Here is a 19,375-nt window from a genome sequence, read left to right as displayed (position 1 = left end):
TTTTTTGTTTTAAAATACATTTTTAAAATGCAGGTAGTGAAATTTGCTCTCCTATACTTTATAGCTGAATGTAATTTAAATTATACTTAAATACTTATTTTTAATATGTAGAGGTTAGTCCACCTGAAAAGTATTCTAGGAGATAACCTATGAACGACTGTAAAAGTAAAGTCAAAATTATCCCAGAACTACTTATTGAAGTCATTCATTTTCCACTGAATTGAAACGTCCTCCTTATTCTATATTACATACTCATATTTACTTGGTTATATTTATAGATTCTCATCTGTTTGAGAAATGTATATTCCTGCACCAATACTACATTGTTTTGATTACAGTAGCTTTATAGTATCAGTATCTGATATAATACATATTTTTGTCTTATTTTTTAAAGTTTCTTTCTTCCATATATCTCCCCAATTACTATTCCTATATTTTCCTACAAAACCTCTGGATTTTTATCGATCTAGACTATCCACTCATTCTTAAATATCTATTGCACTTTTCCAGGGCATATTCAGAACTAGTTATCTGCTATGACTCTTCTAATTAGAAATTAAAATTATAGGAAAATAGCTTTTAAGTCATCTTAAATGTACCCATGAATAGGCATGTCCAAGGACTGAAAATAACAAGGCAGTAAGTAGATCAGAGAAATCAGTGGGAATCATCTTAAAGGCATTTGCCAAACTATGTAAACAAAGGCTTCTGTTTTAAGGGTCTCTGAGAACATACGTTTTTTTAAAAAAAAATCCAAGGTCCACCTAAAGTCTGAGTCTAACATAAGACTCAACGATAAAGCTAGGATTGCATAAGTCCACATCACCAGAAAGAGAAATTAAAATTAATCCTACCTAGGTCCCACCAGGAATTGCACAGAAACTTTTCAGTCTTTTTTTTTTTTTCTTTTTTTTTTTTTTTGAGGCGGAGTGTAGCTCTGTCGCCCAGGCTGGAGTGCAGTGGCCGGATCTCAGCTCACTGCAAGCTCCGCCTCCCGGGTTCCCGCCATTCTCCGGCCTCAGCCTCCCGAGTAGCTGGGACTACAGGTGCCCGCCACCTCGCCCGGCTAGTTTTTTGTATTTTTTAGTAGAGACGGGGTTTCACCGTGTTAACCAGGATGGTCTCGATCTCTTGACCTCGTGATCCGCCCGTCTCGGCCTCCCAAAGTGCTGGGATTACAGGCTTGAGCCACCGCGCCCGGCCACTTTTCAGTCTTAAACTTGAGTACACAAGAAAACGAGGGAAAATCATGTCCTTAGCAAATTAAATTTATAATTTTTATTTTTGGCCTTATTCACACAATCTTGGTGACTTGAAAAAAAAAAAAACATCAAGTGTGGAATTTAGTTTAAGGTGGTCCCAGAGGACTGGCGGTAAAGCCACTGCCTGAGGGAAGCAAATATAAATCCCTTGTAAAGAAACATGCATTCTTCACGGTTCTCGGAGAATTTCTCCAATAAGGCATCAACACAAATGAGCAGAGTAAAAAATTATAATAATAATAATTCAACGAACGTACAAGGCAACACAAAGCACTCAGTGGAGGCAACAGATAGCACAGACAGTATCATCAGACTCACAGGGACTTTGAATAGTAAAATTGACAGAATATGAAAATGAGTATTTTAAGTTTTAAGAAATAAAAGGCGGCCAGGCGCAATGGCTCAGGCATGTAATTCCAGCACTTTGGGAGGCCGAGGCAAGAGGATCATGAGGTGAGGAGATCGAGACCATCCTGGCTAACACAGTGAAACCCCGTCTCTAATAAAAATACAAAAAAATAAAATAAAATAAAATTAGCCAGGCGTGGCGTGTTGGCGGGTGCCTGTGGTCCCAGCTACTCGGGAGACTGAGGCAGGAGAATGGAGTGAACCCGGGAGGCAGAGCTTGCAGTGAGCAGAGATCGCAACACCGCACTCCATCCAGTCTGGGCAACAGAGCAAGACTCCGTCTCAAAAAAAAAATTAAAATAAAAAAATAATAAAAGGCTCAAAAAGATTAATAAACAGCTGGCAGATTAGGGGAAAAAAGCACCAAAAAACTCTCAGAAATGAAAGATATAATTGTAGCTCAAAACTCAATGGACCATTTTAACAGCATATTTGAAACTGGTGAAGAAATTATTAGTAAACTTCCAAGTAGAACTGAAGGAAATTATCTATAATGAAACCCCCACATTATAAATAAAAAGACAAATGTATGAAACATAAGAGTCCTTGAGAACAAAGTAAAAAGATTTAACATGTATCTAATAAGAGCGTCATAAAGAAAGAGAGACAGTGAGTTATTTCCCAAAATGATGAAAGAAATCAATCCAGTTTCAATAATTCCAAAGAAAAATAGGTCGGACAAGTAAAAAGAAATACGGACTTAGATAAATCATGATAAAATTGTTGAACATCCAAAACTAAAAGATCTTTAAAACAGCACACCAAAGGCATATTAACCTCAAATGAACAGTAATTAGACTTCCATTCATTTTTCAATAGTAGCATTGTATGATAAAAGGCCCCAAAATGGTAAGTTCTATGAGGTGGAAAAATAATAATCATCACTGCCAAGTCTGAATTCTACAGTTAGTGAAAAAACTTTTCAAAAGTAAAAAAATGGAAATAAAAATAGTTCAGAAACAAAAATTAAGATAGTCTGGCAACAACAACAACAAAACCCTTTCTGAATAAAATTTTATTTATTCCAAGTAGAACTGCTTCCACATGGAAATTGCGACATTGAAAAAATGGACAAAAATGTGATTTATTCACATTTAGAATTAAATTATTTAGAATTATTTAGAATTAAATTATTCACATTTAGAATTAAACCTTATTCTATGACACAAAACCCACTCACATTGATATTCTAAATGACACAAACCAACCCGTAATACATACGCCAAAATTGGCAGGTCATCTGTAATGAAAACTGGCACATGAGTTCAGAATTACTGATTTAAATCACATGGCATACTCAACTCTGCAACTCTGAAGGATTATGGCTTGTGTACCTTCTAAGAATGTAACAGAGATAGAGGTGGGTGGGTGTGTGTGCATGCGTGTGCATGTGGAGCTTCATTAAGATATAATTCACATATCATATGTATACCAATTAATTTAGAACACTGATTTTTGATCACTCAAAACAGATACTCCATCACCACTGGTAGTCATTATCCACTTTTATAAATACTCCTCACCTATTTTTGCCCAAATCTCCAAACCAAGTCCCAGGAAATCACTTATCTATTTTCTGTTTCTATATACTTGTCTATTATGGATATTTTCTAAAATATTCCTCCTAAGTGTAATTCTGTAACTTTGGAGACATGCTGGTCAAAGGAGATAGAGGTTTTCTTTTGTTTTGTTATAAAGCTTTGTTCTCTTGAGCACCATCTTATGGCAGATAGATAAGTCAATACTCTTAAAATGGATAGAGGGGTAAATACCTATTATCCAACAATAAAGATGGAGGAACTGACCTCGTGTACCAAGGGAAACCTGAAATCTTATCACCACTTTTTGTTGCATATAACTAAATCTTTACATTTTTAAAAATCACTGGGTGATAAATTATGAACTTTCTAACATTTTTTTCTTCTACTTCCTTCTTTAATAGGAGAAAACTCAATCAACTTACATAGTAGATTATGTATTTGGACATTAGCTTCTAGGCACTGGGGAGCAACTACAGTTACTGAGCAAGGAAGTCAGAATTTCAGCAAAGCTTTAGAAAATTATTCTGGAAATGATCAATACTTTGTTTGATAAGAGTATAAACCATTCAGCCATTGAAACTAAAAGGCAAACTGGAAAGCAAAAGGCACCAAATCTATGGGTTACATTTCTGCTTACATTTCTGCTTTTTTGCTTTGTAACAGCTGTAATACGTGTGTGTGTGTGTGTGTGTGTGTGTGTGTACAATACATATACAATATAGATCCCTCTCGATCATACATACATACGTACACACATACAAACACAAACATATCAAGGTAACTTTCTTATAAATGCAAACATTATTATCAATAATTTCTGCTACTTTGATTTTGTTATTCCTTTAACTTCCAGTTACTTTTAATAAGGACCTATCACAAATAAAAAACTTTTCTTTTACATCATGTCATTTAGTCAGCTTTTCTGTAACATATACATTTATTTATCTATATACAAAAGCCACACTAATCTGAGTACACAGATTTTATAAACACATGCAAAATCATGGAAAATCGATGGCTTACAATTTGATGTAAAAGTTTTAAAGAGAACATATCTCTATTGTTTTAAATAAAGGATCATGAAATCAAGGAACACTGTTTAAAACAGCCATTTATTTCACTATATTTATAGACTGATCGCATGCATTCTCATATAAAGTAGTGTTTTTAAAAAGAAAATCTATCAAGAAATATAACCCAGTATTCACAGTTTGATGAATCTGAAATGTGTACTTCCAATTGAGAGATACAATTGCAAACAACAGCCTGCACAAACCAAACAGAGAAAAACTGACTGAGGGGGGACAATAGCATTGAGTGTACCTTTCAAAACTAGAGCTGTAATCCAGTTTGCAAGAAAATGAAGAATGGAAGTATTGGCCTAAACTCCACTGAATCTCAGAAGCCTAACACAATACAAAACAAGTGACATCCTTTTCTCAAAGAGGCGCAAGGCTCATTGAGTCTGGCGATTCAATTACCCTCTCAACCTGGAAAGAACCCCCTCCTGTGTTGAGGTCCACTGGCAAAGCAATGTGGGACAGACTACATTGTACACAGCTGGTAAATATCTAAAAAGCTGCAGGCTTTAAAGAACAACAATTTTTGACCTTTTATGATTGCTACAGTGATTCTCCAACAAAAAATTATGAGTTTTTTTTTTAATGTTTAACAACATATTATCCTCTCAATTAATCATCTTCAAATATCTCATATTCATATAAAATATTTTAAATAGATATCTAAGCACAATGTTCCATTAGGCAAAGAATATGAACAAATTAATGAAACAGAAAGTGGATTTCCAAAAATAGAGATGACTGTGATCTTGCTTAGACGTTTTATAAACTTCTCTAAGAATCCCTTTTGTCTTTTTTTCTACATATTGTGTGGACCCTGAATAAACGAGTGTGTACTCAGAATAACTACTGATTCCGAAATAACTATGAAAAATTTCGGGAAGCATGGATCTTCTAAGATTGTCCATCATAATTCTCATATTTCCTCATGCTTGATATGAAGAGTGTTAACTTAGATATATGTTTAGTGAAAATACTTTAGACTTCAAACCTTGGACACTCCTTTTCTGATGAGATCTTTATTAAAAATATGATTTTATAAATGGCAATTTATTTCAAAAACAGCAATCACTTCTATAGTATTTACCATATTGAATGACTAGGGAAACTAATAATTCCACATAAAAATTGTTGAGTAACCACTATATTAGACATTTTCATATAAAAATATTATTCAGTTTATACTGCAACTCTGTAAGTTAGATGCTACCTTTCCCTTCATAAGTGAAAGTAAGGAGGTAATTTTCCCCAGTTTCACAATAAGTGGTTTATCTAAAAGTTCAAACCAGACTTCAAATCCTAACAAATCTGACAATTCAGATTTAAATCTGACCATGCAGGAATAATTTTTAAATTCTTTCAAAACCCTAAATTGATATAAAAGTATTTATCACTTTTTTCCTAAATTAACTATTTTAAGTACTTGAAATATTAAGAAAAAATCTTTATATGTAAAAAGGTACCTGGATGTTGAAGGAGTAGGAGTTAAGGTATCTTTACAGCATTTTAGAAAATTAGTGTTAAACGTTGTGAAAGGATTCTCTGTATCTTTATTGGAGACTTTCTTCAGCCTTTGCTCATCCTTAAAGGATTAGACACTTGGGCAAGAGCTCACAATGCCCTCTTCACAAAAACAATAGGTATTATTAATTATTCAATCAACCATTCACTTCATGAATGAAAACTGGACTTAGACTTACATTGAGTTTTTAAAAAATTAAAGATCAAAATTCCTTTTGTTCTTCTCAAGCCCACATAAGCCCTTTTTTTCTAATTTTTGTTGTATTTTTTTTTTTGCTACAACTCTACGAGTCATTATGAATTATTTCAAATCCTAAACAAATTAACTGAATTTTATAGATAAAGTCTATTCCCTTGATATATCTGTGTGCTAGACTTACTATCCAAGCATATTTTCATAGATATTTCACAAATCATAAATGTGTTTTGATGATCAATGACAGTTCCTGTCTATGAGTATTTAGCAAGCATAAACTAAAGTGAATCTATTCAGGGTCCTGAATTTTAAAAATCATTCATTTTAACACAAACTAATTTTCAAAACAGAAAACAATGAACATGGATTTTCATGATAAATCACAATTTGGAAGTGCTTAATTAATAAATGTGCCACATTTTTAAATACCTATAGAAGTCATATTTAATGCTTTAACTGGATTTGCTAAGACAAACTGTATGTTGTATTAGCTGTTATTATTTTCCTTTGTGGAGTTAAATCTGAATTTACCTTGTTTGCAATACTTGTGATGAATGATTTAATATCAAGATTAGTTGGACAGCTCTTCTGACAGGGGGCATCTGCACATTTCAGGCATCTAGGAAATAAAATAACTATGTTAAGAAACTACAAGTGAGGTGATCTATATATTTTCAACCTTATACTCATTCAGAGTTCGTGTCTAGTAAGATAAATAAAATTATATCATTTTTAGGTACAAACATTTTTAAGCAATAAATACAAAGTTTCTGTGTTTCACCTTCGGCACTCCTCCTGGGATGCATAAATGAGAATCACGCTGGCTAGTAACTGCCCCTCCTCTCAGAGTTCCTTCTTGATTTAAGAGAATCACACTTATTTAGGACATACTATTCCCTCACTCTAACAGTTTTGTTTGATCCTTCACTATGCTGACAATACTTGCATGCAGTTTTTTATGTTAAGGTTTGTAATTCTTTCAGACCAAAATTATTATACAAATGCTTTTTTTTGTTTTTGTTTTTTTAAATTTATTTATTTATTATTATTATAAGATCAAAGGTAAAGTCTTATTTTACCACTTGAAATATCCTTTCTTCCACACTTCCTTCCTTCCAGCTTCCATCTCTACCTCTCTCTCTCTTTCCGATCTTCTGAAGTCTTTCAGCCTCCATCCCATTCACATGACAACTGAGTTCTGTAATAGATGCTTCAAAGCATAGCCCAGATCCACCCCCTTCAGGACCAAAGCTTTATTCCCACAACTGCCTTCCCTCTGCTGCTGAAGAGAATGGGCTCCAACAAGGTCAGCCTCCTTTCCAGTAGCAGCACGCATCCAATTCAAGGCCAGTGAGTGGGGTTAGAGGATCGCTACCCATTCCCATATTTGGGGAACTAGTCTGCAAGGAGCCACTGAAGCATTTATTGTGACTATTTGCTCAATCCCACTTCCTTCACTCTTCTACAGATGTTAACCTTCATATAAACTTCCTGCATATTAATCTCATCTCAGACTGTCCTTCCTGGGGAACTGGTCAGAGATTACATTTCAACTTTGTTGCTCCTAAGAACCACCTGGGAAGCTTGATAAATGGCACAGACTTCACAGAGGAGCCCCTACTGAGTCCAAGTTACTGGCCTGGGAATCTGCATTTTGAAAAGGGCCTCTGAAGTGATTCTAGTGTTCATAGTTGGAACCACATTGTTAGAACCACATTCTATAATTATTCATTCAGGACAACAAACCAATGGCCAGACTCATCCTTTATGTGCACATTAACTTATATGTGTTTTTCTTCATTTATTCATTCATTTAATACATATTTAATAAGCCTCTATTACATGGCAGAACCTGGGATATGAGAATATAAAAGTGTTGGAAAAAGATCACCATGGTCCTGATATCACAGAACATGCAGTTTGAATGAAGTACAGACACAGAAAAAGCCACACACTGTTCAATATGGTCAATGAGAATCTGGGTGAAATATAGCATGTTAAGGGAACACAGATGAAAGACAGTAGTCCTGGAGGGAGATAGACAGGACACGCTTCTTGGGAGGAATAATACTGAAATAGAAGCTTGAAGAATGAGTGGACATTAGGAAAGCAAACGACAGTGGGATTCTGAGTGCAGGGTCACTCAGGATAATTAACCAAGAATAGAAAAAGTATGCACCAGTGCCTGGAAAGAAAAGAACGTGACAGGGTAGGTAAACTAATGAATTTGGTTTAGTATAAAGTGAGAGTGGAGTAGAAAGAAATGAGTAGTAAGGAAAATATACTACTGCCACACGTGTCCGAAAAACAGCATTCTCCAAGAATTTCACTAAGAATGAATCCTACATTGCTCAGTGACAAAGGTGACTAGCTAGCTCATTTTCTATACACTTCCATGTGTAAAGACCTTGGTTCATTTCCTTCATGAAAACAATACCAGTCTCCTTGTCATTCTTTTGTGAGCAAGAGAGCCCTCTTCATTGTCTGAACCAATTTCTCAGTACCTAATTAATATCTTGTTTTTAAATCTGATCTCTTTTCTCTGGTTTGTGCCCTTAGCCTTCTCTCTAAATTAAATTTTACACAATGAGTACCAAAGGCTTTTCATAATCAATTGTCCTCTCTGAAATGTAGTCATTAAACCTCTCCCCTATCATTTCTGTAAATGCCATTGTTAGATTCACATCTATCATTTAGTTGAATTCCTGTCTGCTCATACTTAACGTTTTTTCCGCGAAACACCATGGTTGAGTTCAAAATAATTTCTTCAAAGTATAATCTGCAGCATACCTTGCAAACAATACAAAAATCTCCATAATGTATGGCCTATTTGGTCCTTGATGTTAAAATGAGGTAATATTTATATGTATAACTGTCATGTGGATAAATACACTGAGCATTAATAGTGGTTTGAAAGGATTTTCTTTAACGCTGCAATATAAAATAGCTAAAAAGAAATAATAAGCCAACTTAAATATCATCTTATTATTGAAAAAAAGTCTTTTCAACAGTTGTAAAAATATCTGCCATTACACAGGAGTAAGCGCGCGCACACGCGCGCACACACACACACACATATATATATATGGCACATCACATGGATTCTGGTTATCCCTATGAAGTCACAAGTTTCCTGCTTTTCTTTTTTCTAACACCCAACTTGAATAATAACACAATCTAAAAATAAAGTTACAATGTCAGCAGGTATAAGTGCACGAAATTAATGTGTAGTGTATTTTTCTGTTCTTCCAGAGAAATCTTATATTCAACATAAACAGATTCACTTAACAGCATTGACAATGTAAGGATTTTTAGTTGTGGTTATTAAGCCTCTTTACCAAATAATTCTCCTTTTATTATTGAGCTAGTTCACAAATAACAGCTGTTGAAAATGTCAGATGTTAATGAGGCAGGGCCACGCAAACCTGAATTGTAGCATTCTTTTTTCCTTTGGTGTCATGAATATGCCAGAATGGGCAGACTCTGATAATAATACCATCTTGCAATTCTCTAAGCGCTGTGCAGACTAAAGTGCATCAGGCTGCCATTAATCCCACTTATCACTCTGACAGCTCAGTAATTACACTACTGCTATAGCCAGGTAGTCCTAATAAAATATCAACCACTGCACTGGAATGCATACTGGTGAGATGTTTTATTAAACTTTGAGGGGTGGGGGTTGATCATCAAGTGACATTAGTGTTGACCTATTTTTCTATTTGACAATAAATTATCCTTTGACCATGCCATAATAGATATTACAGAGTGCATTTACTGTACCAAATCAGAAAGGTACTGCATTACAATGATATAGGCAAATGGTGTAAATAAAATAGCAGAAATGCATGTCAGAATGTTATTACCTAAATTGCTTTAAATGATTGATACCATGAAAAATCACAGACACAGTACTTAGGGGAATATGTCAACAATTATTGTAAACCACAGTTCCACATAAATTTCTCCTTAAAAGTAAAATTCAAGTTACACTTGTTTTCATCTTTAGTCATTTAATTCCCCTTTTACCTTTCAAAGTTACTCTCTTATAGTGCTGTTTATTTTTAAATGCATAAGCAGCAAAAATTAATTCAGATAAACAATTATGTCATACTTTTTCCCCAAATAGCTGTTATAAAGTTAAAGAAGTGTATTCAATTTTTTTAAACTACAAGGAAACAACTTAAGAGTTTTCACTAGTCATACACTTTTTAAATTTTCGTATTTAATACAAAGCGTAACAATGAATTTCCCTAAGAGCAAAATATAGAATACTTAATCAATGTTAATCTTTCATGATTCGACATGACCATAAAAAATGTATGAACACTTAAGTACTGTTACTTAAAGGCCAAAAACTATTAAAGATATATTTATCCATGATCTTTCTCTAGAGAAAGAGAAATATGATTCCTCTTTCCAAATATCAGTGAGGCTAGACAGTTTGACTCCATAGTATGACACCAAAAATATTATAGTGAGTAATGAAACAAGCGGCATTTCATTCTTCACACATCTGAGAACAGATGCCTGCTTCTTTTATTGGTAACCATCCACAGCATTTGGGATTGTAACCTATGCTTGTTAAAGAATTTTCTACTCATGAGTTTAAATATCTGAATTAATTTCTTTCTCAGTTAAAAAATAATAGTAATGATAAAGCACATACACACAAATCTATCTGAAACCCTTAAAACTCCCACTGCATTGTCTTAGCTTTGCTAGAGTTTGGTTTAATTGAATCAGCACTGTTTCATCAGGCTATGTAAATATACATTAATCGATATATAATGGCATTAAGCAAGAAAGTATTTACATTAAAAATTAAAATATTTTCCTAATATTAATATTGCATTTCCTTAGATATTTAATGTTCAATATAATCATTTGGAAAGTCTACCTAATTTAGATGTATCAGATGGATTTAAAACCATGTTTCCCGACCCTATAAGCACCAGTGTAGGAAAACATATAGTTCAGTATCTTCCCCAATGGTGCAGTATGTCTACTGAAAACTGGGCAGAATCAACTATCAAGTTGAAAAGAAATGTGAATAAAGAAATCGAAGTTGGAAGTGTCATACATGTATGAGTTCCACAACTTCTATCCTTTGCTTCCAGACCCTATCATAATAAAAAGAGACAAGAAAGATGGCTGATATCTTTAAAACATGATGGGACTAACTCCATGTTCTGATCCATTAAGCAGTCAAAACAGCCAAAAGCCATCCTCAGCTTCCAATAATTATCTGTCTATTTATACCTCTGTGCTTCTCTTAATAATCCATTAACAGCCCTTCCTATGTACTTCTGACTCTGCTTCTCTGATTACACCACAGGTTCTTAATAGCTTAGGGCTATCTGGAACTAACTTTGAATATTCTTAAATATGTATCTTGCCCCAGCCTTTATTATACTGAGCTGGAATCTATGATAACATCAATAAAAATAACTGAATTTTTAATGCTGTGCAGCATTCCGCCTTTTAACCACACCTATGATGTTCGTGTTTTGAGGTTTTTAATATTTATTTACATGTATAAGTTAATACCAAACATAATTTTAAATAGCTATTTATCTACTAGAAATTTCCTTCTGCACATGGGTGCTTCAAAACGATTCAAGAGAAGCAAATTTAGAAGAGAACACAATTCACACAACTGATGCTCAAAATTATTTATTGGATGATAATAACCAGGAAGCTGGAAATAAAACATAGTTGAGAACTTTCCTACAAGTATTTTCTGAAGTCTATGTCAGGGCATTATTGGTTTTACCATATAAAAGCTTTAAAATGTATAGTTTATACTTTTTGCATATTTTGAATTAAATGAAGGTACTTACATTAAATTCCATACTCCTTATTTATCTTCATCCATAACAGATTCCTAAAAATTTATAAGACTACTTCTATCTCTACCTGATAGATGAGGCTCCAGTCATCTCCCACAAGCACAAAAGACCAGTGGTCAAGGCAGTGGAGGGAACGACTAAAACACATTTAGTATCTTACACCCAGGACTATCCCATCTTCGTATAAAAACAGGTTAGAATTTTAAAAGGTGGTGTTCTACTGACCCCATCTCTTGATGACATCAGTGCTTCCTTGCCAGAGTAATTTGAAGACTGAGAAAAAAGCAGTTAAGAAGTCACAGCTAGAAAAAGACTACAGTATTATCTCTCCTGGAGTCCAATTTTAGTTTAGGAAAAAAAAAGTAAAAGGTAGTCTTGACTGTCTCCTCAAGAGGTTTCTCAAGTCCAGATGAAAAGGTTGGGTTTTACAGTATCACGCAGTTTTGAAGGCTTACCCAACCTTAGTAGTCATTGAGGCACTATGACTCAGAGAAGGAAAGTGACTTATCCTAAATCTTCCTCAGAGTTTATGGCAAGCTTTTCTAACTCAATCCATTGTCTGTTCTAGTCTGTAACATTTATTTTCTTCTAATTCATGTGCGATTATTAGGAAGCTAGTTTTCTTGCAATTTTAAGCAACTGTGATTTAGCCATTTGTGTTGAAAATATACTTTTATTAGCATATCCTTATTAAAAACTTAAATATGCTACAAAAATCCTCAATAGCATAAGAAACCACAACCTCAATCAAGTCCTTCATGCTGTCTTACAAGCAAATAAAATATCTTCATAAAAACTTAGTACATATCACCTTTTATAAAATTTTAAACAAGGATTGCCCTGTTTTACTATACAGGAAAAAGATATCTTTATGATTGTTAAAGACTGTTGCTCTTAAATGTATTTGTTTTGCCTTCTTACCTTGAAAGAGATCTGGACAAAGAAGAAAAAGATTCAAAAATAGGCTTTTGGCATACAGTGGTGGAACAAGAAAGATGTGATGGAAATGGTATACATTAATAACCGCAAAGGAGTCACTGGGAGAAAATACACACATCATGAATACAGGTACAGACAGTTATAACCAGGAATGAAAACAGAACAGAGCCCATATAAAGAAAGTAGCGTCAGTACTTAACACCTCTGCATCTACTGGGGCTCTCATTTATTGGAAATAAAAGCGCTATATAAATGAAAAGATTTAAACAGTAACACTGAACAACAATGATCAAAAGGCCAAAAGAAAACATTTTTTTTTGTTTTGGGTTTTTTTGTTCCTAAATGAATGTACTGATAATTATGCTGAAAATTATGGGACTGAATGAAATTACTGTAGGTTGCAGCATGAAGGAAAAGTGTCCCAATTCTGACTACTCCCTGTTAGAAAGTTATTTATGGAGCATAAGATCGTGGTTTATAAACTGAATTGTTAAAATTGAACAAAAATAAGTTATTAATTACAACTATTAGAAGTAATTAAATATTAGCTATTCACCAGTTTTTATATATCAATAATACAGAAACAGTAAAGTCAATGAATACAGGAAAAAATACTTAAAAGCATTCATTAAATGTTTTCCTGCCCAGTAGGTATCTGAGCACTAAAATAGCTGATATCATTTGATCCCTGTCACCTGCAGCTACAAGTGAGGTACACTTTAATCAAGAAAACCAGAGAATACCATAGATAAAAGCTCAGCTTTATGTCCTGGAGGGACGGGCTTGTTGGCAACCCTCTCCTAGGAAGCCATTCTTTATTCACCTTAAAGATGGTGGGGACTGAGAGTATGTACTTAAAGGGATTGAGGAAGATGGCATGATTCAAGAAGATCAAAGTTTCCTCTGTCCTGTAGTAATGAGGAAAATAGCGATAAGCCATGTACCTAGGATAGGATGCTCTATAGAATCTGTCTATATTTAGCATAAGTCAGTCAGATAATACATAGCATATATGTATTTAGTGTGTGCATTCACCCAGACTTTCATGTATGCTAATATTAAGTGCTCAAATGTGCTTGCTCATCCAAAGCCTTTAAGTGTATTAACTCAGAAAACGTAACATTGAGGTTAAGAGTACAAGCTCTGGTGCTTGATTGCTCATATTTAATTGTTGACTTCACTTTACTGGTTTTAAGATGTTAGGCAAAGGACAAACTCTCTGAGCATGAGTTTTCTCACTTGCAAATGGGGATAACTTGTACATCAAATTGTTGCAATAATTTTTAAAGATTATACCCTTATATGCATTTCTTTAGTAACAGGTATTCTCTATAATCTTCAACATATTCTGATAGTCATATATTGCTTTATCTTCCTTAATGTGGAAGGAGGTAGTGAAGAGTCAAGGTATAATGTTTTATAATTATTTATGTACAGTTAACATAGCAGACATCTGACAAACATATATATATGCTCTAAGTCTTCATTTTCTCCATACAGGATTTCAGAAGAAGGAAAAGTTATTTTCCTCTCAGGAGAACCACAGAAGACTTCTTAGACAGAGAAACTTATGCTGACAGTTGAGGAACAGGTAGGATTTGACCATGTAGAGATTAGTATAATAGAAATGAATACTGAGACCAAGTTATCAATGCTATACGGTTCTTTTTATTCTACACAGCAGCTGCCACCACACCATGTACATTTTAACTGCTCAAAAATGTGAAATGAATGAACAAATGAATGAAAAAAATACAGGGAAAAGAAACTATTGCCTAATGCAATCCATTAAAATAGATTATGCCGCTGCCAGTACACCATGTACATTTAACTGTTCAATAATGTGGAATGAATGAATGAATGAACGAATGAATGAAAAAACACAGGGAAAAGAAACTATTGCCTAAGGCAATCCATTAAAATAGATTATGCCGCTGCCACCACATCATGTACATTTCACTGCTCAATAATGTGAAATGAATGAATGAATGAAAAAAATAGAGGGAAAAGAAACTATTGCCTAATACAATCCTTGAAGATAGATTATGGCTTCATCCAGGAGGAAGACTATAATTCGGCCAGGCGTGGTGGCTCCTGCCTACAATCCCAGCACTTTGGGAAAGGTCATGGTGGACCTTTCCAAAGATTACCAGGTCAGGAGATTGATACCATCCTGGCTAACACGGTGAAACCCCGTCTCTACTAAAAATACAAAAAAAATTAGCCAGGCGTGGTGCCACACACCTGTAATCTCAGCTACTCGGGAGGCTGAGGCAGGAGAACCATTTGAACCCGGGAGGCGGCGGTTGCAACGAGCCGAGATCGTGTCACTGCACTCCACCCTGGGTGACAGAGCGAGACTCCATCTTAAATAAATAAATACATAAATAAATAAAACGAAAGACTATAATTCATCTTTGGTTCTCAGTGTATACCCTAGATGGCACATGTATAGGTGCTCATGTGTGTTTGGGAAACATTTCTCAGTCACTATACTTCAGGAAATCAAACAACAAAAATACATGTCAATCTCATCGGTGGTCCAATATTATTTACATTGTACTGTATATGGAATCCTTTCCTGTTGAGGCTTTTGGTTGTTTCCCTATGGTAATGGTATGATATAAAAAAAATTCTCCTAAAATAATTAAATTAAAAATGATACGTTGAACAACATAATGTACTGTGAAACTTGTACTGTTGAAAATGGCTACATTCTAGCTAAAAATGTGACTGATCTTTATTATGGGTTTGAAAAGTATCTGAAGGATGCAACTGGTAAGTATGAGGATATATGTGACAAAAGATGCTTTCCTTTATTCCTGCTCCACACATTATCTCCTAGTTATTCTGTACAGCCTATCTCCCTTCCTTTTTTAATTGTTGTCATCTTATGATATGGCAACAAAATATTTCTTATGTTCCAGGGTAGGGTAGCAAATTTCCCTGACAAAATAGGCTATCCATGTACAAATATGGTCTGTCTTTCTGTAAGTTCTGAAAGTTATATATTGCTTTCTCTTCTTTAATGTGGAAGGAATTAGTGAAGAGTCAAAGAAAAATGTTTTACAATTATTTATGTACAATAAGCATAGTACACATCTGACAAACATATACATATGCTTTAAGTGTTCAGTCCAACAATTTTTACATTTTGCACTGGTCATATGAATTAACCAGGCAAAAGTAAACCAATGATACTCCCATATATGCATTTCGTTTCTCAAAATCCTTCCAGAGTCTTACAAAGAATTCAGTTAAGAGTTTTAATAGAGAAGAGTTTTAAAAGAAAAGTTTTAAAGAGTTCAGTTCACAGTTTTCATAGAGAAATACCTATATCTTATATACCACATTAATTTGAATATGTTTACATAAATGCAACCACATATATCCATAATAGACAATAGTTACACATTTAGTTAACATGTAGCCATATTCAGAAGCCCAAGGTTCAGAGTAATTTTTATAATCTCATCATTTTATAGTTACTATTTTTAATTTAACTAAAACTAGCCATATGTAATTATTTTTTGGAAACCAAGATATTGTTGCTTGCTCACCACCACTACGGTTCCCTTCATATTCTAGATAGCTGTTACATGATGCTTAATATACTTTTGATCCTTCACAGACCTTGATGACAGTACTAACAGTTTTTATTACAGCTTTCCTACTGCACTGTAATCTTATTTCACCTGGACCATTTCCCCATAGTGTCATAAACTCTTTGCTTTATATCAAATAATTACCCAGACTTCATAGAAAAAAAAAAATTTTGGTTGCATATTCACATGCTATGCAAATTATCTTCTTAATTTTTGAAACACCTGTTGCATGTTTATCTTAATTTCAATGAAGCCCCTTTAGAAAAGTTTAAAAAACTAATACATATTTTTCATAGATGCCCTAGAAGTAAACTTTTCATCAAACTTCAAAACTGAGAAAACTCTATATTTTATGACATATTTGCAGACAATTTCAGAAATAATATATTAGTAATAGTAATCTGACATATAGATTTACAGTGCATGTACCCCAGAACTCAATGAAAAATAAAAATTTTTAAAAAGATGTGAAAAAGGAAGTCACATTGTTAAATCCATAAATAAAATAGGTTATTGGTTCCTATACAATTCCTAGATTTATGGAATATGTTTGTTATGAAAAAAACAGTATGTAGACAAATACATAAACCTACCTTAGGGCATGTGGACTAAGATTTGGGATAGATTTTACTTTTCACAATGCTGTATTGTTTGCATTTTTTGCAGTAAGTAAGTATAACTTACACTATTAATAAACAAGACATAGATGTTGACGAAAATCACATTATCTTAAGTAATTTTTACTCTTTGCACTGGTCATATGAATTAACCAGGCAAAAGCAAATCAATGATACTCTCGTATATGAAATTCCTTTCTCAAAATCCCTCCAAAGTCTTACAAAGAATTCACTTAAGAGTTTTAATAGGGTGACCATAATTGATATACAACTGACCATAGGTTTGAACTACATGAGCTCACTTACACATTGGCTTTTTTTTTCAACCAAACAAGGATTGAAAATGCAGTATTTGTGGAATACAACATTTGCCTATATGGAGGGCCAACTGAGGAACTTGAGTATGTGCAAATTTTGGTATATGTAAGGGTCCTGGAAACTCTCTAGCATATACCAAAGGATGACTATATTTCTGAGTATTTGGTGGCTCATACATCTACCACAAAAAAGGGCTGAGGTGGATGTAAAGAATACTGAGTGCAAATGCAAGTTCTGGAGGCACTCATTAATTAAGCTGAAACAATAGTAAAAAAAAAAAATGGCCTTAAAATTAAAAGATAGTATTCATCAATAATAGAATCTTGAAGTAAATAAATGTTTCCACATATTAGTCATCTAGGTATAACTGAATAACAAATAATTCAACTCAAAATTATTAAAAGGTTCTGTGTTCTAAGTCTGTGATGGCAAAAGGGAGGAGTTACTAGAACTTACTTAGAAGATAATAACTTAATATATTGGACACATACTTCATGGAGAGGGCTTTCAAAATATATATATACACACACACATATATACACATACAAACATATATGCATACACAGACACACACACACACACACATATATAGAAGGGGACAGTGGCTCACGCCTGTAACTTCAATGCTTTGGGAGAGTTACTTCAGGTCAGGGTTTCATATCAGCCTGGGCAACACAGAAAGACCCTGCCTGTACAAAAAAAATATATATATATATGAAAGAAATTAGCCAGGTATGGTGTCTCTACTTTAGGCACAGCTACTCTATAGACTGAGGGAGGAAGATTGCTTGAGCCCAGAGGGTCAAGGCTGCAGTGAGCTATGATTGCACCACTGCACTCCAGCCTCGGTGACAGAACACTGTCTCTAAAAACGATTTTTTTTAGATAGAGTCTCTCTCTGTTGCCCTGACTGGAGTGCAGTCGTGCCATCTCAGCTCACTGCAACCTCTGCCTCCTGGGTTCAAGCGATTCTCATGCCTCAGCCTCCCAAGTAGCTGAGATCACAGGCCTGTGCCATCACACCCGGCTAATTTTTGTATTTTTAGTAGAGACTTTCACCGTGTTGGCCAGGCTGGTGTCGAACTTCTGACCTCAGGCAGTCCACCCACCTCAGCTTCCCAAAGTGCTGGGATTACAGCTGTGAGCCACTGTGCCTGACCTAAAAAAGATTTTTTTGTGTGTGTAGTTTTTTTCTTTAAAAGTACAACAGTGATTGCCATTATTATAGAGGCTGAAATAGCACATTTGGAAAGCGATGGCCATATATGAATTGTATTCCTCTTAGAACTGTTGAGTTTTGTGTATGGCGTCCATACAAGTTTATTTGGTAGTTTTATTCCATAAAAATGGTGCCACTCTCCCATTTACAAAAATAAAAAGCAAACCTTCACACGCGCGCGCGCACACACACACACACACACACACACACACACAAAATTTAAATTAAATTTAAATTTAAATATTCATTCATTTTACTTAGCTAAATCTATGTTGATTATGCCAAGTGAAAGGATAATTTATTCAGCACAATTTTTTTCCTAAAGTTTTAATGCAATCCTGGTGATCTTTTTAAAATCCCTATCTGATCATGATATTCTCCTTAAGCGGAGAATCTTGGTACAATATCATCTCTGAGCCTCGGCTTCTATTGCATTTCCACAGCTAGAGCTGCAACACCTGCCCGATGCTAGAACTCTGCTCATAGTTCCATGTGTAGGTCATTTTCAAACTGTGCATTCCACATGCTCTTCCCTTTCCTGAAGAGTCATACTTCAAGTTTCCATCAGAATTCAGCTCAGATGTCTCCTGTGGAAACCCCTGGCTATCATGCTTGGAGTCATTCTGATCTGGCATAGCACCCCGTGGGTTCCTTTATCAAAGCAATTATCACATTGGACTGTAACAGCTGATTCACTTTTCTAGTCCATCTTCTATTTCCTCCTCCAGTGAGAAAATGGTTGGGTTCCTTTGTCTTTGAGGTTAGTCTACTTGGAAATTTGAATTCAGATGAAAAAGTCAGAATTTTGGCAATAATCCAGT

General features: G+C 34.5%; 1 protein-coding gene across 2 annotated transcripts in view; it reads right to left on the bottom strand.

The window, feature by feature from the left end:
• DPYD (dihydropyrimidine dehydrogenase) overlaps positions 1–19,375 on the bottom strand; it is an 844,938-nt gene that overhangs the window by 639,952 nt on the left and 185,611 nt on the right. Inside the window, exon 4 of one of the 2 annotated variants that reach the window (XM_007977863.3) lies at positions 6,539–6,626. The exons of the other annotated variant lie outside the window; for it this stretch is intronic. Coding sequence (XP_007976054.3) covers positions 6,539–6,626 — 88 coding nt within the window. The remainder of the gene's footprint in view (positions 1–6,538; positions 6,627–19,375) is intronic. 2 annotated transcript variants of the gene reach the window in all.

This window comes from Chlorocebus sabaeus, chromosome 20 (assembly GCF_047675955.1).
Source record: "Chlorocebus sabaeus isolate Y175 chromosome 20, mChlSab1.0.hap1, whole genome shotgun sequence".
Lineage (NCBI taxonomy): Eukaryota > Metazoa > Chordata > Mammalia > Primates > Cercopithecidae > Chlorocebus > Chlorocebus sabaeus.
This window is presented reverse-complemented; position numbering and strand designations above follow the sequence as displayed.